We start from the raw sequence: 26,851 nt of genomic DNA, 5'->3' as shown, positions 1-26,851 counted from the left end.
AAGTAGAAGGATATATCATGTTCATGGATTGAAAAATCCAATATTGTATACATGATAATTCCTTCTAAACTGACTTATAGACTCAAGATAATTCCAAAGAAATCCCAACAGGTTTTATTTCCTCTACAAGTTGACTAATTCTACAATATACAAAGGGACCAAACTAATCACAGGTGTTTTGGAGAAGAAAAACAATGTTGGAAGATTTGCTCTGCTATATACTAAGACCTATTATCAAAGTATGGCATTTAAGGTAAGGATAACAGATAGATCAATGGAACAGAATAGAGTATCTAGAAACAGGCTCATGAACACTTGGTTTATGTAAATAGTAGTAATTTAGAACAGCAGGAAAAGGATAGCCTTTTCCTTAAATGGGGCTGAGACAACTATCTATTACAGAAAACCTGAAAATTGACCCTTACTTTCCACCATCCACAAAGTCAATTCTGTGTGGGTTGAAGATCTAAATATGAGAGGCAAAGCAATTAATGCTTCCTGAAGATACTAAAGATATCTTTATGACCTTGTTAAGTAAAAGATTCTTAACAGGCTATAAAAGAGCACTAATCAAAAAGGAAAAGATTGATATGTTGTACTATGTTAAAGTGACAAACTTTTTTTCAATCAAAAGGCTTTTTAAAAAGAAGAAAGGGCAAGCCACCTAGTTGAGGAATTATTTGCAACACATATAACTAACAATGTGTAATACATTCTTCAAATTAAAGGAAAAATAGTCAATGAATAAAAAACAGACACGTAGCAAAAGGAGATATCTAAAGTGGCCATTAAACACATATAAATATTCTCCATATCATTATTAGTCAGCAATGTGTGAGCTATAATCACAGTAAGACCCTACTATATACTTGTCAGAGTGCTCATATGAAGAAGACTGATCACAGCAAGAGCTGGTGAGAATGCAGAACAATGGGAGTTTTCTTATACTACCAGCATGGCTAAATTGGTACATCACTTAGGAAAAAAGTTAGGCATCATCTCCTGAAGTGAGGGTATGTGTACCTTAGGATCCTGTAATTCTAATCCTAGGTATATAGCCAATAGAAAGGCATGCAAATATAAATAAGAGACATACACAATAATGTTGTGGTAGCAATTTGCAAAACAGACCCAGATTGGAAACAATTCATATTTGTCTATCAAAAGTAGAATGGCTAAATAAATTATGGCATAATTATATCCTGGAATACTATACAGTCATGAAAACGAATGAACTACATTTACATCCCATAACACAGATGAACTTTACAAATATAACATTGAATAAAAAGAACAAGGCCCTCTCAAATTACATACTACATGATTCCATTTATATACAGTTTCTCAAATCTATCTATAAAAGATAAAACCTAACTGTAGTGTTTAGGGATACTTGTAAATGGTAAAACTATGACAAAGATCAAAAAGTATTTACCATAATGTCATGAGAGTGCTTCTCTTTGGGGAGGTAGGTGGGGGTGGTAGTGATTGGGAAGGAGGCTTCTAGGGTGCTGGCAGTGTTCTGTTCCTGACTGTAGGAGTGGTTACACAGATACTCGCTTTCTGATAACTTATTGAGCTAAGCCTTCTGATTTGTGCCTATTTCTGTATATGTACTATATTTAAAAATTAAGTTTAGAAAGGAGATGGAGGCATATCTGCAGATGAACCAAAATGGAGGAAGAAACAGTAGCTCAGAACATGAACACCAATGGTTTCCATGAAGTTTTAAAACTACTGTTCTACTATTCTTGGAATTATTTCTATTTTGTCCAAGGATCATTATTCTATCTGTTTTGATATTATCCTTCAGTCTTCTGGTTTTCTTCATGCCAGGCATTCTCACAGAGCTACTATCTGAAGTCAATGGCACAAAAAATAGGTATTTAATTATATAATTTAAAGTTTAAAAGGTAATCAACAACAATTTAAACACAAAATTGTAAGCACTGGAAGAAGAGAGGGGTGAAGAAATTGACATCAATGCACATCTTTCATAGAGGGGAGAGCAGATATTGTCTAAAATGACAAATCAACATCAAAGCAAATTATTCAGAGACATGATGGAAACCATTAAAAGAATTAGAAATAATTTTTAAAAACGACTGCTTCTGGGAGAGGGACTAAGTTTGGGGCATCGAGAAGAAGAATGCTCTGGACTGTTTGACTTTTGCTTTGGTTTTGCTATATGCACATTACCTTCATAAATCTAGTAAGACATCTATGAGATTCCAGTTTGCATCATTCTCATCTAAAGATTTAAGAATGCTCTTTGAGTTTGTGGCATTATAACTAGTCAAAGAGTAACATCTGTAGTCTGTCTTCTCTATGCAGTGACTGACAATGAGCAGCATTTCTAAAGTACTGTCAGGAGCTATGATATTACCGAAGCAGTTATTCTGTGTGACCAGATATTTTAGAGCTTCTGAATTATGATTTTATAATTACTTCTATTTCCTTTTAAACTTTATTTATGGATATATTTTAATTAGAAACAAGCCTGTGTATACAATTGTACACAGACAAGTGGGAGATTACGATCATTTATATTCAACAGTTTGAACAGCTAACATTATCAAATCAAAAGTAGATGAATCAATGATGAAAGTGAAATTGCCAAAACTACTCATATTAATAATAATGTTAAAATCTATATATTATATATACTATATTTTAAACAATAAAATAAAATGCATTTGTGTTTCTGCTCTATTTGCATACCTTATGAACATACATTTAGGGTGAAGATCTGGAAAAAAGATCAAGACTCATTTTTTAAACAGTAAAGTTTAACTATTGAATAATTGGCTCTATTTCTTTTTCTTGTAACATTACAATTTCTGAGATCTTTAAATACCTCATTTCATCATTTGTGTTTGTAAAATGCTTATTAGAACTCTCCCCTTTAAAACTTTGGTAACAATTATTTTTTCTATTTCCTCAAGTATATTTTTGTCAAAATTTAGGTACTCCCATGTGTACTATCTGCCAAATATGTTTAAAGTAGAAAGAATATAAAGAACATCTTTTCTAGAGAAAGGGTCTTATTGGATTTTCATATCACACAGCAGTCTCACATATTGTTTTGCACAGAGTAGTTACTCAAAAGAGTTTGTTGCATTGGATCACACTGAGTCATATATGGTATAATATGATTAAATAGGACTAGTCCAAGCTTCAGTGAAAAATCAGAGCTTATGGTATAAGAAAAGTGATCAATCCTATATCACATATAATTGAAAGTAACTTCAGATATGTTTGTGTAACTAAGTCTCTCCACTCACTCAAGGTGGGCATGTCCTCCCTGTGCTGGGCACTGTGCTAGACTCTGTGGCCACAAAGATGGACGAGACAAGATACTTCCTCTGCAGCTACTCATGGCCCCATGGAGACAGTCAACCAGGGAATGGACAGCTACAAAATGATGTGACACGAATTCTGATGAGTCCAAATTTTCTTTCCAGTTCATTCCTTTCTTTTTACCGTCAAGGTGATGAAGGTGTCTTAGTAAGGTGGAATAAAGAAGCAAAGCTTTATCAGAATAACAACTAGCAGCAGAGGGGTTCATTTGCCTTAAAGGAAGAACCTGAAAGGTTCAGGCTTCTTCCCCTAAGCATGAAACATTATCCTGGCCTCAGAGACCTTGACTGTATCCTTCTGGGATGGGGGCACTCAGCAATGGAGCCCCAACACAGTGGTGAGGCGGGAAGGACAGAAAAGACCAGCAAAAGGAAAGAGGATGCAGTGCAGAGGTGAGGAGGAAAGGGACTCCTGGCTTTTCACAGGGGCAGATTCTGCATGGAACGATGTGGTAGGAAAAATAAAGAAATATCATCAGTGTCCTCAGGTGAGACTGTTACTCTCGTAGATGTTGGGGCATGAATTATGGGTATTGCTGTAGTGGAGGTGTGCTCATGTCCTACAGGGACTCAAGAGATAAGAAAAGGAGGGGTTGCCCAGCTCAGGCTACAGAGCAGATGTTACAGGGGGAGGGGAGAAGGTGATGGAGGTAGGAGAAAATGGTTTGGAATCTGAAAATTGTTCAGTAAGGCTCCAGCACAGACCACATCAAGATCAACCAAAGAAGTTGGTCCCATTGCACCTTTCTTATTAAATGACAGTCAGTGAATTACCATGATTGTTCTTACCCTCAACAGACTTGGGAGGCAGAAAGTATAGCTCAGTGCTGAGCAAAAGATGCCCCTTTTGAAGATGAAGAAAAAAAGAAAGGGTGGACTGAGTTGTCTTCCTCAGGGATAGAGTCCACAGGCGACAGAGATTTGTAATATTCATCTTCTCCATCAAGCACTTTGATTTGGCTGCAACAAAGGAAAGAGTTTCAGCAGAAAAAGAAAACAAGTGCAGCAGTCATCAATGGGGCAGCTAAAATTGTGTGAGTACCTGGAACAGGGCTGGGCCCTCACACTGGGTGGTGGGGCAGAGCTTAGTGTAGCTCAGGGCCTCCCAGCATGGAAACTGGGGTCTGATTCACAAAGCCTTTCACATCTGGGTCACACACTAATAACGGGCCCGATTTAGTGGTGTCTGGAAGTTGTGATCATATTGCAGTTTGATTTTTGTGAATTAACTTGTCTGGCTCCCTCTAGATGAGAAAGTTCCCCTCCTGACCATCTTTAGCTCTCAAACTACTACCAATTACCTATCTCATTGCTATTCTCAATAGAGACGCTAACAGTCACATCAGCCACAAACTCTGTAGTGGCTAATCATTGGGAGAAAATTTCCTCTGTGTACCTTTAAGGCTCAGGAGTAGAGGAATGTGGAGGAAGGAGTATTTGCACAACTGGGGTGCTCTGATTGTGGGAGAGTTTTATATAGCCCAATACATGTCTTGAATTATAAAGACAGTATAATTCCCTGGGATAATTATGAGAAATAACATTTACCTTTTGGTGGCAATTTCAGTCTTTTCAGACAGAATAGATTCAAGTTTTGTATACTTGCCACTGTGAAAAGTAGTTTCCAATGTCAATAATTGTGATGATATCCCCACTGTATATTTTTAGAAGCCTCTCTAGAAAGTTTTGCATTTTCTGAATATCACAAAGGACCCCGTCTGTTTACAGTTGCTTAGAACTAAGAAGACAGATATTTACCCAAGTTTTCTTGGCTTCCTCTTGCTCCCTTGATATTCTAGAGTTCCCTGTGGAGAGGGCCAAGAACACACAGTCAAAGCAAAGCAGCAAGTCGTTAATTTTTAATTCAAAGTGATTTTGTGTTGAATGCAAGCAGATGCTGATAATATCAGAAGTCACAGCATAATTTTTTTGATCAAAGGGCTCAAGTGAGCCTGATGAAGCATGCATCTTGCTCGTCTTTGATAAACCACATCAATTATTCACCGTGAAGGCAGACATCCTGACATGAAAGCAACAGATAAAGAGCCTAAGCACATGTTCAAGACGAGAGTATAAGAGAGTGGGGGTGGGGCTGGAGGGGCTGGAACAGGTATTAATAACAGAATTATTAACTGGAAACAAAGCCAGTGAAACCGCTTTATGGCCACTTTGAACTCACATTTAACTGGTTATAGTACATGGTGTCCTCAGGGCTACTCAACATTTTGGGCTCCTGACATCTTCGGCGAGGTGTTCGCTGCTTCTGTGCAAGACCATTTTCTGAATCTGCAACAGGATAGCAGAACTTTTCTGTCAACTATCTGAGGTATTGGGAAAATTAAGTGTAAAATTGCTCATCACATAAATGCATTTAGCAGAAACCCTGTCCTATTTTAACAGGCAAGTTAGAGCTTTGCTAATATCAGGAGAAATACGCCACACACACACACACACACACACACACACGGACTGCTAAGTGTAAACAAGGGCAGCTATCAGGGACTTTGCCTTCATCTTTCTTATCTGAGTCAGCAGTCAACAGTGACAGAAGGCAAATTGGTTTGTCCATGCTGGTGAAGTAGAGGTTGGTGGTCAGCCTTTGTAGAGTAGAGAATGCCCTCTTGGTGAGATAGTTAAGGCAATGAAGGCAATCTGGGGCAGTTTGTACCACGTCCTACAGTGAGAGTTCAAAGACATCTGGAGAACACACATTGCTGGGTAGATGAGAAACAAACCTTTTGGTGGGATACATTTTGGAGGCAAAGTGGCTTCAGCTAGTATTTTCTGAAATGCTTTGAACAATGCCACTGATCCATGCAGTCCCTGGAGGTAGTGTAAAGGAGAAGGGGAAAGGATGATTGCTTGATTTCACAGAGCAGCCTCTCTGTCTTAGTCCTGATTTCAGAACCCTGGACCAAGGGTGCACTGGAGATTAAGAAGCCACGTGTACAACGAAGTCATGACTTATTTCTCTTCCAAGCAGGTGCTTTCTGTGAAACCTGCTATCCTTTTGTACTATATCTGAATCAGAATTCAGCAGTTCTAACCTCTTGCCAACACACACACAGACACAAACACACACACAAACACACACACACACAGCTGCCATAAAATACTGCTCATGAGTGTCATGGTCTGGAGAAGAGATATCACTTTCCTCAACCAAGGATATGTATACCATAAACTAATTATGAGAATGATTTGCACTTGGAATCATAGTTTGATTTTATTAGAGATTCTTACTCTACAAGGAAATTCTAGGGGAATTTTCTAAGTGAAGAATGACTCAGCAAAGACCATTATGAAGAGCAAATTATCAGTTTCCTAAATATGAAGTTTTGCATTTTTTTTTAAATGGAACACATCTATGTTTGAACATGACTATTAGAACCACACAGGGCTTTAGGAACTGTCTGTTCTAAATACCCATTTTTTCACAAAAGGAAACCGAGGCCCATAAATGCGGAATGACTCACTCCAGTTTAAGTGGCAGAGTAGAGACCCAACCCTAGATCTCCTACCTCCTATTCTAGCAGTTAAAAAACTATATCATGTTGTCTTAATACAAAATTCTTTTAAAAAGTCAAAGGTCTGCATAAAAGTAAGCTCCATGAAAAAATATTAATTAGCACAGCAGAATGATGGTGCTTGCAGAGGATTCCAGTAGCCTGGACAGACATCCCCATCCACTTCTTCAGGAGCTGTGCAGAGAACAGGACTCCAGCCTCTTGTACTAGCAGCAACCTCAGACTATAAGGAATCCAGAACTGAAATGGGTACTTTCTGATAGTTCCAACACACCTACCTCCATATGCTTTGCAAAGTCCATATTTTGTAATATGGTAGAACCTGAGGTTGTGAGGCTTTTACATTATACCTTCAGATTTATAGATTAATGAACAGAAGTGTTTAGAGTTAAGGTTGCTTGTTTTAAGCATGTACTGAAGATCTGACATCTATTCTCTTTTAGACATTCTACTATTACAGAAATTCCAACCCTAGCACCTCAAAAGACTGATCTTAAATAGTTTTGAGATTCAGCTGAAGTTCAGCCCAGTTCAGTTGTTCTTTATGTAAAGATTACAATTGATCAGAAGCCTTTATTTATATTCTCCACTAGAAATGCTTAATACAAGATGTGGTTCTCAACTTTTGCTCCTGATGAACTTGCTGTACCATGGGTGGGTGTTCTTTTCCCGATCCTTATAAAGAATCAGTTATTGCATTGAATTTTCTCTTTTTAAAATTTCCCATAAATTAAAACAAAATATTAATATCTGATACCATACTAGAATCTAGCATAAGTTGGTGTCTGATTTAGCATCAAATTTTAATTTTTATTATTTTAACTTTAATACCTCCATATTTTATGATGTTTTTCAAAACACTGGAACAGGTATTTTGCTATTGGAACAAAATTGAGTATTAGTGATATATGGTCAATCACAAGCAGCCAACTAAATTGAGAAACAAATTCAATTACTGCTGTTACAACAACTGGACAGCAGTGTGCAAAAATATCACTTAAATACAGAGCTTACAAATCATATTCTATATGTGAGGTAGTTTGCTTGATAACGTGGGGAAGACAAAGAGAAATAAGACAAGGTCCTTGCCTTCAGTCTAGTAGAGGACACCGTGCCTTAAGAGGTTAGTGACCTGCCTAAGGCCATAGCTATTGCTGCTGATCTCAAATTAGTTCTTTTTAAATTCTATATCTTTTACTTTTCTCAATACAGTTCTTGATTCTCACAGGCCACAATAAATTCCAGATGTTATATAGTTAAACATTTTAAATAGCCCCATGAAAACTGTGGAAGGAAATGAAATAGACTACCTATCTTAACTGTGGAAGAAGATAATAGGGACAAGGATGGGTTCAATTATATTAAAGTAAAATATTCTATATGATGAACATTAACAAAACCTTAAGATGAAAGAAAGCGCAACAGAAAGATTAAAAACAAATTAAAATATAGAGACACGATATTATACATAATGTGGAAAGGCTGAGGAAGGACAAAGATGGTGGTGGTGGTTTAGGCAGTCAGTCATGTCTGACGCTTGTGACCCCATAGACTGTAGTCCGCCAGGCTCCTCTGTCCATGGAATTCTCCAGGCAAGAATACTGGAGTGGGTTGCCATTTCTTTCTCCAGGGTATCTTCCTGACCCAGGAATTGAACCTGGGTTCCTGCATTGCAGGCAGATTCTGTACCAACTGAGCTAACAGATATATTTATATATGTTGAAATACAATTATGAAATGAGATACTGAAAAATATTCAGCCACCTTGACAAAGAGCTTCAGTTAAAACAATTACTACTGACTTTCTATTAGAATAAATTGAAAGGTCAAAAGACAATGTGGCAGTGGCCCTGGATACACAGATGAGTCTATAGGCTTCCCCTCTCCTGAAGTGACTTGACAATAGATAACAAAAGCTAAGCAACTTGTTTCAAGGACCATGTTCCAACAAAGTAAACTGAAAGAGAACAAAAAGACCACTTGTATGAAGATGGATGTAACACTTTCTTCAACAGAAAAAAGCTAGAATCATAATAAATATTTAATAATTGGGGAGAAATTACCGCTGAGATATAAATATGATGTCATGTCATGAAAGCACCAATGAGGATAAAAATGGCTATGATACTGATACATGAAAATTCAAAATTAAGAAAAAGACACAAAACACAAAATAGCATATGGTACACTGATTAAATCTATGTATGTATGCACTTTGAGAAGTTTGTCAAGATTTTTTTCCTTAAAAATTAAAAAAAAAAAATAATGGGGCATGTAGAACAAAAATTATTGTTTCTTTCAGTATATAAAGAAATTACAAGTGAGAAAGACTAAGTCTGTAAGTGGCAGAGTGGATGCACGAATCCCTGTCTTTTAGCCTTTGAGCCAATCAATTTGCCCATAAGAGATACAAAGCAACAGGATTATCTGGCAATTTCCTAGTTCATTTGACTAGTTTATGTAGATAAACTGGGCAATTTGAGTTTGAAGACATACATTAGAATAGGAGTTATTTACTTTGGAGACAATGAAGTTCATATTCTGTAAGTAGCCAACTTCTGCCTCACATAAATACTTGTAAGCCAAGCCAAACTTCAGTTTGTAATACTTGGGGTTTTGTTTGTGTGTACATGCTCAGTCTGTCCTATGCTTTGTGGCCCCATGGACTTTAGCCAGCCTGGCTACTCTGTATAGAATTTTCCAGGCAAGAATACGGGAGTGGGTTGCCATGCCCTCCTCCAGGGGACACCTCCCTGACCCAGAGATTGAACCCGTGTCTCTTGCAGCTCCTACACTGGCATGTGGGTTCTTTACCACTAGCACCACCTGGGAAGCCCATACTCTGGGTGCCACCTATCTACTGTGCTTTTTAAAAGTATATTATATCATGAATACCGGTTTGCATTTAACATAGGTCTCTTTCCTTTTCAAGAATCTCTGTACATTTTTTCCCCCTGCACCTTTTCGATTTCATTTTTGAGATCTTGAACACACCCTTCTCTTCTGAGTTGTCACAGAACTCTATAATAAACTGGATATAAATCTGTCAGAAAATGCAAGAAATATGGAGGGAGTTTCAATAGCACCAGGAAATGCTAAGTCATGTCTGATTTAGGGAATACTCCTTATTATACATGAACCATGGACTTCCAGATGTTCAAGCTGGTTTTAGAAAGGGCAGAGGAACCAGAGATCAAATTGCCAACATCCTTTGGATCATTGAAAAAGCAAGAGAGTTCCAGAAAAACATCTACTTCTGCTTTATTGACTATGCCAAAGCCTTTGACTGTGTGAATCACCACAAACTGGAAAATTCTGAAAGAGATGGGAATACCAGACCACCTGACCTGACTCTTGAGAAATGTGTATGCAGGTCAAGAAGCAACAGTTAGAACTGGACATGGAACAACAGATTGGTTCCAAATAGGGAAAGAAGTACATCAAGGCTGTATATTGTCATCTTGCTTATTTAACTTATATGCAGAGTACATCATGAGAAATGCTGGGCTGGATGAAGCACAAGCTGGAATCAAGATTGCCGGGAGAAATATCAATAACCTCAGATATGCAGATGACACCACCCTTATGGCAGAAAGCGAAGAAGAACTAAAGAGCCTCTTGATGAAAGTGAAAGAGGAGAGTGAAAAAGTTGGCTTCAAACTCAACATTCAGAAAACTAAGATCATGGCATCTGGTCCCATCTCTTCATGGCAAACAGATGGGGAAACAGTGGCAAACTTTATTTTTGGGGTCTCCAAAATCACAGCAGATGTTGACTGCAGCCATGAAACTAAAAGATGCTTGCTCCTTGGAGGAAAAGTTATGACCAACCTAGACAGCATATTAAAAAGCAGAGACATTACTTTGCCGACAAAGGTCCATCTAGTCAAAGCTATGGTTTTCCAGTAGTCATGTATGGATGCAGAGAAGGTAGCAACCCACTCCAGTACTCTTGCCTGGAAAATCCCATGGATGGAGGAGCCTGATAGGCTGCAGTCCATGGGGTCGTGAAGAGTCGGACATGACTGAGCGACTTCACTTTCACTTTTCACTTTCATGCACTGGAGAAGGAAATGGCAACCTACTCCAGTGTTCTTGCCTGGAGAATCCCAGGGACAGCAGAGCCTGGTGGGCTGCAGTCTACGGGTCACACAGAGTTGGACATGACTGAATCAATTTGGCAGCAGCGGCAGCAGCATATATAGATGTGAGAGTTGGACTATAAAGAAAGCTGAGTGCAGAAGAATTGATGCTTTTGAACTGTGGTGCTGGAGAAGACTCTTGAGAGTCCCTTGGACTGCAAGATCTAACCAGTCCATCCTAAGGGAAATCAGTCCTGACTATTCACTGGAAGGACTGATGTTGAAGCTGAAACTCCAATACTTTGGCCACCTGATGCAAAGAACTGACTCATTTGAAAAGACCCTGATGCTGGGAAAGATCGAAGGCAGGAGGGGAAGGGGGCAACTGGGGATGAGATGGTTGAATGGCATCACCGACTCAATGGACATGAGTTTGAGTAAACTCCAGGAGTTGGTGATGGAGAGGGAGGCCTGGAGTCCATGGGGTCATAGTCCATGCTGCAGTTCATGGGGTCACAAAGAGTTGGACACGACTGAGTGGCTGAACTGAACTGAACTCCTTATTCCTTAATTCCAAGTCATTACATGGCATAACTGCACAATTGTTCAAGCCTGTGGTGAGAAACAAATGGCTGAATTCAGTTGATGGCTTTGTTCTGTAACTTTAAATGACCTGCTTGGGAATTTAATATTTCAATTTTCTTTACTGAACATGCAGGTATATTCTAACTAGAGTGGCTAGATCAAATACAGGGTACCTGCTTACATTTGAATTTCAGATAAGCAACTGATACCTTTTGAGTGTAAGTACAGTTCAGTCACTCAGTCGTGTCCGACTGTGCGACCCCATAGACGGCAGCCCACCAGGCTGCCCCGTCCCTGGGATTCTCCAGGCAAGAACACTGGAGTGGGTTACCGTTTCCTTCTCCAATGCATGAAAGTGAAAAGTGAAAGTGAAGTCGCTCAGTCGTAAACTCTTAGTGACCCCGTGGACTGCAGCCTACCAGGCTCCTCCATCCACGGGATTTTCCAGGCAAGAGTACTGGAGTGGGGTGCCATTGTGAGTGTAAGTATATCCTGTGCAATATTCAGGACATATACTAAAAAGTGATTGATTATTTATCTGAAATTCAAATCTAGCCAGGTGTCCTATTTTCTCCTCTAAATCTGGCAACCCTAATTCAAACACAATTTTAAGTCACAAATGAGGCTTTTTTTTTTTTTTTTTAAAAGCAGATGTTCAGCTTTTAAAAGTACCAGTGTCCATATATAATGCAGAGAGCCCAGTTTGGTGTTCTGTGGTGACCTAGAGGGGTGGGATGGAAGGAGGGGAGGGAGGCTCAAGAGGAAGGGGATATATGTATAATGATGGCTGATTTGAGTTGTTGTACAGCAGAAACAAACACAACATTGTAAAGCAATTTTCCTCCAGTTAAAAAATAAGTTAAAAAATTACCAATGCCCAGATCAGGACCTACTACCCATTCATGGACTATAGCCCACCAGGCTCCTCTGTCCATGAATTCTCCAGGCAAGAATACTGGAGTGGGTTGCCATGCCCTCCTCCAAGGGATGTTCACAACCCAGGCATCAAACCTGGGTCTCCTGCGTTGCAGGCAGATTGTTCACTGAGCCACCAGTCAAGCCCCATATCTGTATATAGATACGTATAGATACAGGTAGATAGACAGACAGACAGACAGACAGATAGATGGTGCTGGTGGTAGTTTAGTCACTAAGTTGAGTTTGACTCTTGGGACCCCATGGACTGTAGCCTACCAGGCTCCTCTGTCCATGAGATTTCCCAGGTGAAAATACTGAAGTGAAGTGAAGTGAAGTCGCTCAGTTGTGTCAGACTCTTTGTGAACCCATGGACTGTAGCCTCCCAGGCTCCTCTGTCCATGGGATTTTCCAGGCAAGAATACTGGAGTGGGTTGCCATTTCCCTCTCCAGGAGCTCTTCCCAACCTGGGGATTGAACCCGGGTCTCCAGTTTTGTAGGCAGATGCTTTACTGTCAGAGCCAATACTGAAGTGGGTTGCCATTTTCTTCTCTAGGGGAAATCTTCCTGACCCAGGGATAGAACCTGTCTCTCCTGCATTGCAGATGGATTCTTTGCTGCTGAGTCACCAGGGAAGACCAGATGGATAGACAGATTTAATTTCCTTAGATGGTTCTAATGTGCAGCATGGTTGACAGCCATGGTACTAGACCAATAGGAACCACATTGGCATAACGTGTTCAATGATTTGTACTACTTTAAAAACACAGTCTGTGGGGACTTCTCTGGTGGTGATTCAGTGGTTAAGATTCCTCACTCCCACTGCAGGGGGCATGGGTTCGATCCCTGCTTGGGGAACTAGGATTTCTCGTGCTGCTCGGGCACAGCCAAAAAAAAAAAAGAATGCAGCCTATAGAGAATTGTATAATTATGAAGTCTGTGGAATTAGGGTTGCCAGACTTAGGAAAAGAAAAAAAAATATTTGTCTAGATTTGAATTTCAGGTAAACAACCAGTGTGTTGTAAACCACTGGCTCCTGACATCCTGTTGGACATGGGCTATGTCAGAGAAGCTCAGAGTCTTATAAGGAGTTGTTGTTCAGTTGCTCAGTCATGTCTGACTCTTTGCAACCCCATAGACTGCAGCATGCCAGGCTTCCCTGTCCTTCACCATCTCCTGGAGCTTGCTCAAACTCATCACTGAGTTGCTGATGCCATACAACCATCTCGTCCTCTGTCACTCCCTTCTCCTCTGGCCTTCAATCTTTCCCAGCATCAAGGTCTCTTCCAATGAGTTGGCTCTTCACATCAGGTGGCCAGAGTATTGGAGTTTCAGCTTCAGCATCAGTCCTTCCAATGAATATTCAGGACTGATTTCCTTTAGGATTGACAGGTTGGATTTCCGTGCAGCCCAAGGGACTCTCAAGAGTCTTCTCCACGTGGGAGAAGGCGAGGGTGGAATGATTTGAGAGAACAGCATTGAAATATGTATATTATCATATGTGAAATAGATCACCGGTCCAAGTTCGATGCATGAGACAGGGTGCTCAGGGCCGGTGCACTAGGATGACCCTGAGGGATGGGATGGGGAGGGAGGTGGGAGGGGGTTTCAGGATGGGGGACATGTACACCATGGCTGATTCATGTCAATGTATGGCAAAAACCACTATAATATTGTAAAGTAATTAGCCTCCAATTAAAATAAATACATGAATAAATAAATAAAAAAGAGAGTCTTCTCCAACACCACAGGTCAAAAGCTTCAATTCTTTGGGACTCAGCCTTCTTTATGGTCCAACTCTCACATCCATACATACTGAATACAGTAAGTATGTATGTACAGTAAGTATCCAGTATGTATGTACTGGCTACATACGTACTGGATACTTCTTTATGGGCCAACTCTCATATCCATACATACTGGATAGGGAGTCAAAGGGGAGAAATCATGCCTTGGAAGTTCAAATGTTCCATTTTAAGTCATGATATGGAGGATGATAATCTCTGTGGTTCAGCTCCCTGCTCTTATGTCTAGGGGTTCTGAAGGTCAGGGAGCTTGGGCCCCTCTGCTGGCCTCTGCTCAGAACCTGGGCTTGGACTCAGGTCTTTTGATTCGAACCCCATGGCCTAGGTCATGGCCTGTATTTTGATGCTTGTTCTTTAACTGAGACATTCTGACAAGTTTTCAGCTTACTACATCTAACTTCAGGGAAGACTAAGGAATTCAGTAGGTTTTTGTAAAACACACACACACACAACCAGAAAGAGAGATTTTCTCCTGGGGTGCATGTAATTCAGATCTTCCTTTCTAAGATGAAAGGAAACCTACAAATTTTCCCAGTTGCCATGTTATGTCATGAACAATCTTCTTCAAAATTGCAAAATTGCTACAAAGAAAACACCCCTGAGTTACATTAGTGCCTGTGGAAGATGGTGCAGTTTTAAATTGTCTGTGTGGAATTTTCTCCTTATTAGTTAGGGAAGTGGTAATAACTTCTCCTGAAACTATTTCATAGCTCAGGGCTTGGCATACACTCACCAAATAATGAATGAATGGTGACTATTCATTATTCTTGTTAAGGCCTGTTCCATTTCTGTGGTCCACTCTTTGTTTCTGTCAATTGGGATATTGCCAAGGACTTTCTTATCCTAGGATACCTCTAGGGAACCTTAGTCTGCCAACAAGGAAGATGAAAATGGCCTTTAACAAACAAGATTCATGTGTAATTTTTTCTTAAAATCATTTCAATATTTTTTCTAGGAATATATATTCACTTTTTAAAAAAAAAATTAGTCATTCATATACTTTGTTACTACTTTTCCTCATACTTAACAGTAAAGTCATAAATATTTTTCCATTATTTAGCCTAATTTAAAAATAGTATCATACTTTGAGTTACATTTTTAAAGTAATGAATGAACATGATGTTCAAAGAAGTTAAGCAATGAAAACAAAACAAAACAAAAAAAAACAACAAAAAACCCTGATCCCATTGCCGTAATAGCAGTAAATGTTGGAACATATTTCTTATCTGTCTTCCAGATTTATCTAAATGGCATCAATTCTAAAGTTGCATGCTATTTCTTTTTATGAATGAACTATAATTAACTTATACAATTTCTTGTTTTGGGCACAGAAGTTGCTTGCAATGTTTTTCAATAATAAGCAATGCTGCGGGGAACATACTCATAGTTTGAGCTTTGACAATTCACATTATTTTCTTAGGATAAGTCCCTAGAAGTGGAATTATTGGCCACAGATTATATATATTTTTAAAATTTACAAATTTTATTTCCAATTGCCTTCTAGGAAGTACGTAGCAAAATACACTTCTATCACCTGTACCTGAGATGACTTGTTTCTGAAGGCTTTCAGTATCATGGACCAGCATCTTGAAGAAAAAGCCTGACAATTCAATAGGTGAAAAAAATGGCGTATCATTTGTTTTGATCTGCATTTCATTAACTACTTGAGAGGGTGAATGCCTGCCCTTTCCTGCTGTCCATGGTTATCAGTCACCTGTGTTTCAGGATTCCTCTTGAGCTGGTAGCAGCAACAAAGTTCAAAGGTCCTAGCTGGACCTTTGAGGAACCAGTTGGACTTTAGAACCATGGACCCTGAGAAACCAGTTGCCTGTCTGGTGTAATGAAATGGTAGATGAAAGTTCCCATTGGCTAACAGGTGCGGAGATGCCTATTTTTAAAATTGCCATGTTGCAGGAAAGTATTTTTCAAACTTCTGTCATTCAGCTGCCACATAAACTTTTTTTTTTGCTATATTCAAGACACCTGTACTGTTCTTTAATATTTTAAAAATCAACTTAATTTCTTTTTTTAACTTAAATACACTTCTTTTAAAATGAAGCTTTACTCACTATTGTAAGTGGAAACTCACTATTGTAAGTGTTATTTGCCATAAATAGAAGAAAATCACAAAGTAAATTCAGTGAGAATAAAACAATATTATTACACCTGAGCTAGATTCTATTTCCCACAGAATGTTCTGGGCTTCTTAAAGTTTTGTTAAAAAGACAGGTGAGAAGAATTTAAGACATACTAATACCACTAAGACTTTCTCCTTAATCTGAAGAACTTAAAGTGAGAATTGTAAAAGGAATAACTTTCTTTTACACAATTCAATGTTATTTAAGGTCATAGCCACATACCATCTAAAATCAACGTGCAAACTATCAGAGATCTACATCCCACACTTTAAGAAACATGAATGTTGCAGAAGAAAAAAGGCAGGGGAGTCAGAAAAACCTAAGTACGAATCCCAGCTCTAGGACTTGTTACAGGTCTGAACTTGCTGATGATGATCATGCAGGTAAGGCTGCAGTGAGGATGGCATATAACATGGAAAGAGAAAGCATGGCAGCGGAGGCGGAGCGGGTACGCTTAAGGGGCTGCCATAATTTTTGGTACATGAAAGTGGTTCTCTGCCTTGTTTATACATTAGTATCACCTAAACACCTTTTGAAAAGCACTAATGCCTCAGCCTCACCCCTGGAAATCCTAATTCAGTTGGTTAGGATTAGGTCTCTGGAATTGTTACTATTTTAAAAATGCCCCTCCCCCTTTCAGATGATTTTAATTTGTAGCCAGGATTGGAAAAGACCAGAGATTTAACTCTTTCCTAAGAGCTTAGGTTGATTTTGTGGATTTGTTAGCTGCCATCTTGAAAGTCAGCCCAGGATGAGAGGTTTTGCAAGGATAGAAGAAATTCTGGGAAGGGGAAGCATCTCCAATAGGGCCCTCAACGTCACCAAGCATTTTCTTTGCCCTGGAAGCTGCATCAAATGGCTTGAGCCCAAAGCAGACATTGATTTCCCTGGACACTGGGAAAATCACTTCTCTTATTCCAAAAGAAAAGTTTTGCTGATCATGGAAACATTATATCTGGTTTCCAGAAGTACAATGCTGCTCAGTACTCTTCTGGAAGTTTCTATATGAATGTGTGACAAAGCTGAAAAGCCATTTGAACCTAGTAAGACTTCCTTTAAAGCAAAACAAATGCAAGGCAAAAATCTCTGAGGTGTTAGGAGGCTTGAAACTGGTCAAAAATGTTTAAAAGGTACAAGCTTAGAATCAATTATACAGATTCCAGTGGGTTGTGTTACTTTTCCTTCTTTTTCTTTTACTTTGCATAGTGGTCAGAATGCTTATAACATGTCCCATCTCTCTGCTTTTAGGAGTTTTTAAACTGCTTATTTTGAGGTCTCACAGCATTCCTTTCCAGCCAGGTGTCTTCATGTGGGGATGACCCACTTCTTCTGTTCTATAACTTTGGTCCTGTAGGGGGACAGGAATTAAGGGGAAAATGGCCACCCAAACTGTGTCCAGTGGGTAAACAGCATTAATTCAGCTTTTTCAAAAATGTCAACATGAAAAAAATCCACAACCTGGATCTGCTGCTTAGCAGACCCACAGTGCCAGGCTGGGAGATGTCATTTCTGGAGCTCCTAATGAGATGCAAATCACCTAGTGAACTACTCGGGTGCTGGGAAACAATGTCCTGGGTAAAAGCAGATAAAAATGGAACGAAGAATGTCTTTGAAGATTGGAACGACATTTTAAATGCTTGAGGATATGGGACACCAGATAGTGCTGGTTTTACTAAACTAATTGTGACGGGGTCTTTGATTCCTCATGGCAGGGGATTCTGGGCTGTTCCTCCCCAGCTCTGCCTGGCTCTCTAAATTGGGCACCTGGTTCCGGTTTCTGTTGTGAGTGTGCAAACGGCCAGTCAGCTGTACTGACACGAGCACTGGACTTGGGGTCAGAAGGCCTGGGCATAGTTCAAGTTCTGGGTGAATTGTCTACCTCCTCTGGCCGCCACGTTTTATCTGTAAAATGGAGTTGGACTAATACAGTGATTTTTTTTTTTCAACAGAGGATGGTGATGTGGGCTTGCCTGGAGATTCTGAGCTGTTCTCCATGGGGTCACGCTCCTTCCCAGTGTGTGAGCATCTGTGTACAGTGAAAGATGCACCTGATGGAGGTTTGTTGCATGAAACCAGTGTGAGAGCAGGTAAAGGCTGAGAACCATTAGCTGAGATGCTTTGTAAGGTCCTTGCCAACTTTAAGATGCTGTAACTACAGACTTCCTGCCATTTGGCCTCTTAGTACCTCATCTGAAAAATGGACATAAATGCTGTTGACCCTACTGGCTTGATGGAATTTAAAGATGATCAATCAAAATACATTCGGGGGGTTAAATTCTCCATAACTACACCAGAACTTCATTCTAACACAATTCAGTCATTTAAAATGCAATGCTGCACAAGGTGGCCTCATCTGAACACCTTTCTGGGTCATTTGGTTACTGATGGACTAAAAGACCACATTTTAAGCTCACTTAGTCTTTCCCCAGATGTGAGCAAAACCTGCAATTTACAGATTAATGTCATACAGCTGTACAAACACTCACCCAGGTTCATAAATTCTACATTATTTTTACAAATAGAGAGAGCAGTCATTAGTATGAATGAGTTGGTCTGAGGGAGATTATACACACAAATGACTGACAGGTATGTGTGTACCTGTGGGAAACAGAGAGAATGTGAATAACAGAGGAAAAGAAATCACAGGTATGATTTTTGTTTGCATTAAACTAATGAGATGCAAAAGTGAAATCAATGTAGTATTAGTGGTGAAAAAATAGATTCCTCTCGTTCTCTCAGTTTTAATCTCCAAAAACCCAATAAAATAGGACGTATCTGGGGGAGACAAGGTTAAATAGAAAATAATTACATTTGGGTTATTTTCCTATTTTGTGCTTCATGTTGGAAAAAAAATTCTTTGGTACACTGTAAATGAAATCTGATTCAACTATCCAGTAAACATATAAAGATTTATAAAAATAGTGAGACTCAAAGCTCTCAGTTCTCTGCTCAGATTAAGAGTTCAGACTTCAGTTCTGTAGGGTCATACAGAATTACTTAATTTCTTTTGCTTGTTTTCTTACAGTTTGATATGAGGTTAACAAAAACCTCATATGGTTCATAGTGGTATGAACTCATAAACAAAATACTGATCTCTCATGCCCTCTACTTCCCTTTATTTTTATAGAAGGTTATTTTGTCATAAGCAGGTCATACAAGACCTGAGTTTGAGTTTCTCCACTGGACTCAAGATCTCTCAACAAATGAATATCAACTTTCTTCCCCTTTAAACCCCCCTTTTCTGAGTCACCTGACCAGTATAGCTACAAGCATGTTCCAACATGTTGCAGAAAAAAACAAGCCAAGTTTAACCAAAGTAAATACTTACAGCTATTATCAGCATACCTGAAATGGGTATCTCCTGGGTTATACAGTGATTTAGGCCTTAAGAAGGAAATTATGACCTTCCCTCAGGTTTCTTTTGGGGTGATTTTGTATACTGACACATAAGAGTAGTTGTGATTACTAAATTTGACCAAAAGACACGTTCTGGTGTAATTTTAAGTTTCCAAACTAACATATTTCAGGGGATTCATATCAGGAGTCTTCAACTCTTGAACCTACAGGAAACACTCTTTCAGTGTTTCCTGGCTTATTCGAATGAAATTTTAGCAATCAGAAGCCTGGTAGCATTGATGTGACAATGTAGGGAGAACCATGTTAACAGGAGCTCTCCACTGGAGCGATCTTGGACGTGTGTGATGGTGAGAGGAAACGCGCCACTAGCTCTGGAAGGGCCGGAGCTCCTGGATGACTTGGCACCTTCCCACCTCCAGCTCTCACTGCCTCTCACCCTGCATGAGCCGGGGACCCAGCAGGGAGGGGTTAAATGGGTTGAGGAGCCAGTCCAGCTGGGGGTCATTAGCAATCAAGGACCAGCATTAAAAGGCAGCAGGAGACTAAGGGTCTCTGACAGGCTTGGCTCCGTGCACCATCTGGAAGAAAAGAGGCTGTCGAAGCTGGATTAAAAAAAAAAGAAAAAAGACTGTGTGGCGATCCCCTTCTTGAAGATACATGAACAGTGATATTATTTTCCAAGTGGGTCCTTCCTTTTTGAGAGCGGGGCCAAACAGCCACATTTCCAGGTCAATCCCTGGCCATAATGGACCAGTGGCTGGCACCTGTGGCTGGGCCAACCCAGGAACCTATCTAATGGCTTGATAGTGGGTAGTGATCAGAACATCCGTGCTGGATAATGAGGTACTGGCATTGCGAAGCCTGAGTGAGGGGCAGACTTCATAGCAAATAACACATTTAACTGTATGTCTGTGCATTATAAACCAATCTGTGACAAAAAAGAGAAAACCTGACAGCTTTACTTGGGATATTCCAAGTTGATCATTCAAGTTATAATTTTTGACACTATGAAAATTTAAAAACAAGCCAAGCTCACTTCTTAAGGTCATTCTTAGGCAATCTGTACAAAGAGGTAGCAAATACAGGCAGTCATAGATGTCATAATTGCATCTACTTGGTCACTGACAGTCACATTATTCACTAAGTTGCTTTTCTCTCTTTTTTTCACTTTTGGGTCCCTCCTCCCACTTCACCTTATCTATAAATAAGAAAGAATCAAATGTTTACAATACAGAATTGTATTTCTTTTGGTCACAGATTGTTGTAGGTTTACAGATAGATAAGCCTTATAACGTGATCCCTAAGATATATTACAAGACTAATTTAGAACAAGCTGCTAATCTCTTTGTAAGAATCATTAATATTATAGTTGAATTTCAAGAGGAATTTGCATCCCAAGTTCATTATTGTGTGATTCTAACACTGGTCTTCAGTATACCTTTAACCCTGATAACAAAGAAGCCAGTGCAATCAAGCAGACTCAGGGTTGTATTTGTTTTTACACGGTTGGATGTACTCTTCTGGAATTGTTAAGAATGAATAGTAGGTAAAATCATCCTCAAGAAGTTTTTGGCAAGTTTATAGATGCCTGGGAAAGGGAAAAGAAACAAGGAAGATCTAGGACACAGTAGTCTCTCAGATTTAGGGTCACCAGAGTGGAGTGGAGGGTCAGAGGGCACTGGCTGCTGATCCAGGCAATATACATAATTTGGAGAAGAAATCAAGGTGGTTGGCAGGCCAATAGAAACACAAGATTCTGAGAGTTGGGATTTGGATAATTTTTAGTCATCCTATCCTAAACTTTGGACAAATTTATATCCATTATTGGCTATCCTGTCAGAAGTACAAAGGTCCAGTCACACAGGACAGAGCTTATTTAAAAGGAGATATACAAATCTGCAGAGACAGAACATTGTAGATTCAAGGCATGGAGGAATTCTACACTTAAAGTTCTATAGCTGGGCTCATGCTGATTTGGACAGTTCCCATGGGAAGTTTTCTTAGGTATATAAGTGTGACTACGTGAACGTGACTTCTAAACAATGGAAACTGAGCACTGATTAGGGTTATGGGTTCCTGGGAATGGATATGAGAAAGTTCTTTCAAATAAATTGTTTGGTAAAAACATCCAAACTTGATACAAACCTACTGCCAATATCATACTAAAACTCCACAAAAGATCTGTCTACAGATTACTATTGTCTCTTTAGTGTGACATCTTTTATTTTATTGAAGGCAATAGAAGAAGACTTCTGCGCTCTTCGGCCTTGTCCTCTCCCATCCCTAGGAAGGAAGTCCTCAGAGAGGAAATACTGAACAACTGATTCCATTTCCAATCTGCAGAGTTCCCTTAGGCTCCCCTGTGCTTAATGCTCCCATTTTGTGCAACTGGCGAAGTTTTGCCACAATAGATATTATTCCAAGAGCTAGTTGTTGGATATTCCATTTTGCCAAGTGACTCTGGCCCTTGCTCTTTAAAAGGATAAAACAAACAAAGAAACAAAAAAACATAATCGTTTAACACATACGACTTGTTGATAGAATCTTTATTTAGACAATTTTTCCCAATCTTGGGTTAAATGTCCTGCTTCTGTGTGATGTTATATAGGTTACTTTGAAACACAGCAGCCAAATTTCTGCTCCATAAAGATTAGGTGATATATCATCTAACTGCCAACAGAGCTAAGCTTCTAATTCTATTCATTCCAGAACATAGTTGGTTTGCAGTGCTGATGAGTTTACTGTGCTATTAACTGTGGTTGATCTGTAAATCCTCATGAAGGTTAGTAAAATCACAAACAATAAAATAGACTCAGTGAATTTTTCTGACCTCCAAGGTCTACAACTACTTGCTCCAGAGACTTTAGTCCCTATTCTGTGATAACACAGCTTTAAAGAGTATATTTCCAGCTTTGTCTCTACATACTGAGAATTACATGTTTGAGGCTCACAATATATAAATTGCTTAATAATTGGAACAAGCATCTCACATCAAAATATGCAATTCAGATTCTATCTACTACCTAAATACAAAATCCTTGAGAGGGCTGAGTTACGAAATTATTCAAACAGAAATATTTCTAAAAAGTTTTCAACTGATAAAAAATACTATACCCTGTTTCTTTTTCCTGGGTATGATTTAGTAATAATTAAGTATCAGGATATTTAGTGTAAGTATCAATATGTTCTATGAAATAGAATAATATTTACACATGTATAGGGAAAGCAATTTTAATTTATTTGTGAGAACTACCATAGCTGGAAAAGGAATATCCAAAGGTACTTCATTTCTGCTCTTCAAGACCCACTGGGAGTTTTGTTTAAAACTTATAGAACAGTACTGACCACCTGATAGAGGGCAGTCAATTTCATCAACAGAACCTAGACACGTGTAATCAGAGATCTCTGCATCAGCCTCCCCTTTTGAAAATTTGCTACATTCAGCCACAGAGCATGATGAGTATATTGGAAATAAAAATTTCTAAGTGGATACTGGTTGTTTGCCTTAATATCTCCTCCCCTCTGCTCTGGTAAAAGAGCTTTATCTTTCCTGTGGGCAACATATTCCAGGAATGCGGATGTGGCTGCCTGCCCGTCCTCTGCCTCTTCCCCAGACCAGGCTGAACACACGGTCCAGGTCTGGTTCCAGGCCTGGGAGCCTGGAAGAGTGTCTCCTACAGAAACGAGTTCGTGGGTGGGCACACAGGCCACAGGGCTGGAGCTCCTCTAGGAGATCTGAGATAGGGCACTGGAGGAGAAAGAGCCCTTTGCTCTTTGAGATCTCAAGTCCTACCTAGTAGATATTGGCTCAGGGCTGGCAGTGACCATTTTACTAACGTTGAAAGTGACATCCTGAAGGGCTGAGCAGCACCGAGAGAGGGAGACATAGACGGAGGCCTAATGACATTGTTTAAACCCTAATAAAGTGCTTTGTGGTGTAAGCTAGTTTGAGATGGGTTTCTGGTTCTTGGATCTAAATGAGTCCTTGCATAGTTCTTACAAACGAGTAACCTAAATAATTATTGTCCTTCCTGCTAATTACCAGCATTGACACTCCAAACTGCACCCAATATGGAGCTCACTGGGTCCCTTTTTCAGGAACGCCTAAGTTTCTCAGATGGGTGTAGTCCATCACAGATTAGGTCATTAGGTCCTTCTGAGCCTCTAAAAAGTTAATACATGGAGGTTCCCAAAGAAATATCATGTATGGTGTGTGTGTGTGTATAGCATTTCATAATTTTAATATTAGCTAGGGGTGGAACAAGCTAAGTGTGCCAGTGTAATTTGTGAGGCATCCATTTCTTATTAATGAAGTAAACAGAGGCATTTATGAGGAAACATGAGCAAGGAACTCAGCAAGCACGTGGGCAATTTCCCACCTACATCAGACAAAACATGAAAGAGTAACTCTTAATTACAACCAAATATTAGCTGGCCCCAGGGAACTCATCATCCCATCTCAAGGTCTATATTTATGAAAATTTAAGCAATGTCTTAAAACATGTTAATTTGTTCTTTGTTTATTTCTTTCCCTGACAGATTAATTTATTCCAAGGGACTTTGGTTCTCAAGCGCTAATGTATCGATCGGGCCCATGTACGACATAACTAACAGCCTGGGGAGGAGATTTTGGTGGAAAACAAAAGTCTTTCTTGTAGTTTTCCTTAGGTAATTAACTTTGTATTTGTGGGCCCTGGAATGCTTCCAGTTTTCTTGGGATTTGCATCTCTGACTTTCAGATCAATGGTTAATTTCACAAGAGAGGCTAGGAGCATGGGGAGGGGAGGATGATAGAGAAAGGACTTCAGGCTCGAATAAGATGCTCAGAGTACATGGAGGCTATAAGAAAAGTTATGGTTTTTTTTTTTTCTTCCCTTTACTGGGTGATGTCTTTCCAAGAGCTTCTATGTAAAGGGCATTTAGACATTAATAAGAACCTGCAGTACTGGCTCTGGAGAAGAGAAGGTGAGGAGCCTGTGAGGAATGCTATTTATCACTTATGGAAACATTTGTGAATTTTGGATCTTTCCATCTTATTTAATCTCACTGGGAAGTCTGAGCAATGCTTACCAAGTGCCATCATTTTAACTTCTGTTAGTTGCTTACCAGTTACTTTGAGGCCCGTGAACTGTACTGAGAAGTCTGTGGAACTTACACACTATAAATATTTATATCTTGTATAAAGAGAAAGTACATAGCAAGTAAGACAAAGGATTAACCCTACACTCTGTTCGCTCACCAACATCATGCTTATAACTATATCACAAGACTAACTTAGCAGAATAGAAAGCCTCCAAAAATGAACCAGTCCCCAAATTTCAGGCAACTTCTTAAACATCCCTGGATTTTGTCTATAGGTTGTTTTAATGGTATACAAGTTTTTAAAAGTACATAAAAATCAGTGACCCCTAATCATTATTTCCCTTTCACTAATCTTTCAAATCAGCAAGCAGAGAGATTTCTGTCACTCTCTGAAATTCCTGATTTCTACAAGCTTTGTGCCTTTACCTAGAGCTTTCCATATACAACAAGCCTACATTATTACTTATAAAATGCTAAATACAAGTCAGAACTCTAAGGTACATATTCTGAGTAATATTGCTTTCACAAATGGGTTAAATGGCATAAACCTAGTCCTATGTACTACTAGGACACAGACCTGAAATTCAGGTACCTACTACTTAAAGCAGCTTCCTGGTGGCTCAGCGGTAAAGAACCCGCCTGCCAATGCAGAAGACTCAGGAGATGCAGGTTTTGATCCCTGAGTTGGGAAGATCCCCTGGGAAAGGAAATGGCAACTCGCTCCAGTGTTCTTGCCTGGAAAATCCCAAGGACAGAGGAACCTGGCGGGTTGCAGTACATGGAGTCACAGAGTCAGACACGACTGAGCACATGTGCGTGCACATCAAGTGAAAGCAGTAGCTGCTCAGGATTACTGTCATAGGGTGTTTCTTTTATCCCAAATATTCCTATTGCTACCCCTCAAGTGCTTCTCCCAGCAGAAAGATTCACATCCCTGCCCTGTTGAACTCAGGAATGGTTATGTGAGTTTTTTAGGCCCATGAAACACAAAAGGATGTGTGTATTTCTAGGTACAAGCTAGAAAGTGGTTCATTCAATTTCTGCCACCATCTCTACCAGCAATGATCTGGATGAAAACTGTTACAGTAGCCTGGGCCCCGGAGTGAAGATGACACAAAGCAAAGCCACAGCCAAGCCACAGTGGCACAGCATGAGTGAGAAATGAGCCTTTGTGGTTGTAACCCACTAAGATGTGCAGGGTGTTTGTTTCTGCAGCATAATCGAATCTATCCTGACACAACATCTTAAACTAGAGATAGACACTTCATTTAACTATTTGTTAGCTGGCATCTTATGAAATTGCCATTGGTTGTAATAAATGATCTAATAGAGCAATCTCATGTGATTCAGCTTATTATAATTGAGAAAAATTGTAATATAAATTTGTATTCATGACTGCTTTCCTTCTAAGCTGTAATTGCTTATTAAGAGCACAATTATTACTTTTATTTTCTTTTTATGAGGAATATCATAGCAGTGTCAGAAAATGGTGGGAATTTAAATATGCATTCCTAAATCCACAGCAATATCACTGATCAACTGAGCGTCTTCCATGTGTCAGGTCCTAGGGATGCATTGGTGAGCAAGACAGACATGATCCCCGTCTTCACGGACAGTCCATTCATTCTAGTGGTGGAGTTCAACTCTAAACAGGTAGATTATTGCAAATGATCTCAAATGAAACAAATCATCCAAGGCTTTGATGTCCGTGGAGGGAATCTGAATTTGAAGCCAATGGGAAGCTACTGAAGGAGAATGGGAAGAAAAAAGATATGCAACAGTTTACTTCTTTAATGAAAATCATTTTCTCTGGCTGGAGTAAGTGTGAAAGTAAGAAGACCAGTGAGGAGGTCAGAGGTGATGGCTATTTGGACGAGGCTGTGGTGGTGAAGAAGAGGTTGAGACAAAATCAAGAAACGTTGAAGTCAAAACAAAAACAGAACTTGCTAAAGGACTGGATGTAGAAGGTGAGGGAAAGGGCACAATCAAGAGAGGCTTCCC

General features: G+C 39.5%; 2 protein-coding genes across 10 annotated transcripts in view; one reads left to right on the top strand and one right to left on the bottom strand.

The window, feature by feature from the left end:
* LOC147378514 (uncharacterized) overlaps positions 1–24,412 on the top strand; it is a 50,070-nt gene extending 25,658 nt beyond the window's left edge. For 2 of the 6 annotated variants that reach the window (XR_015147545.1, XR_015147546.1), the window contains exon 3: positions 3,290–3,423. Coding sequence is in view for 2 of the 6 variants with exons in the window: in XM_086357452.1 (XP_086213578.1) it covers positions 18,361–18,509 (149 nt within the window). In the remaining 4 variants the exon portion in view is untranslated. Of the gene's footprint in view, positions 1–3,289; positions 3,424–18,360; positions 20,395–24,307 lie in introns of those variants that run through there. The other 4 variants (XM_086357458.1, XR_015147547.1, XR_015147544.1 and 1 more) reach the window with 4 other exon arrangements.
* MYO3B (myosin IIIB) overlaps positions 1,864–26,851 on the bottom strand; it is a 519,880-nt gene continuing 494,892 nt past the window's right edge. Inside the window, exons 33-36 of one of the 4 annotated variants that reach the window (XM_086357182.1) lie at positions 5,539–5,645; positions 5,118–5,164; positions 4,149–4,319; positions 1,864–3,503 (exon numbers count right to left, since the gene is read on the bottom strand). In XM_086357182.1, the coding sequence (XP_086213308.1) occupies positions 4,181–4,319; positions 5,118–5,164; positions 5,539–5,645 (293 nt within the window). In that variant the 3' untranslated portion in view covers positions 1,864–3,503; positions 4,149–4,180. Of the gene's footprint in view, positions 3,504–4,087; positions 4,320–5,117; positions 5,165–5,538; positions 5,646–15,006; positions 15,143–26,851 lie in introns of those variants that run through there. The other 3 variants (XM_086357193.1, XR_015147505.1, XR_015147500.1) reach the window with 3 other exon arrangements.

Source organism: Bos grunniens, chromosome 2, assembly GCF_055505025.1.
Source record: "Bos grunniens cultivar Pamir isolate PY7600 chromosome 2, Bosgru_T2T1.0, whole genome shotgun sequence".
In the NCBI taxonomy this organism is placed as follows: domain Eukaryota; kingdom Metazoa; phylum Chordata; class Mammalia; order Artiodactyla; family Bovidae; genus Bos; species Bos grunniens.
Note: the sequence above shows the minus strand (reverse complement) of the source record. Positions and strands in the feature narration are given on the sequence as shown.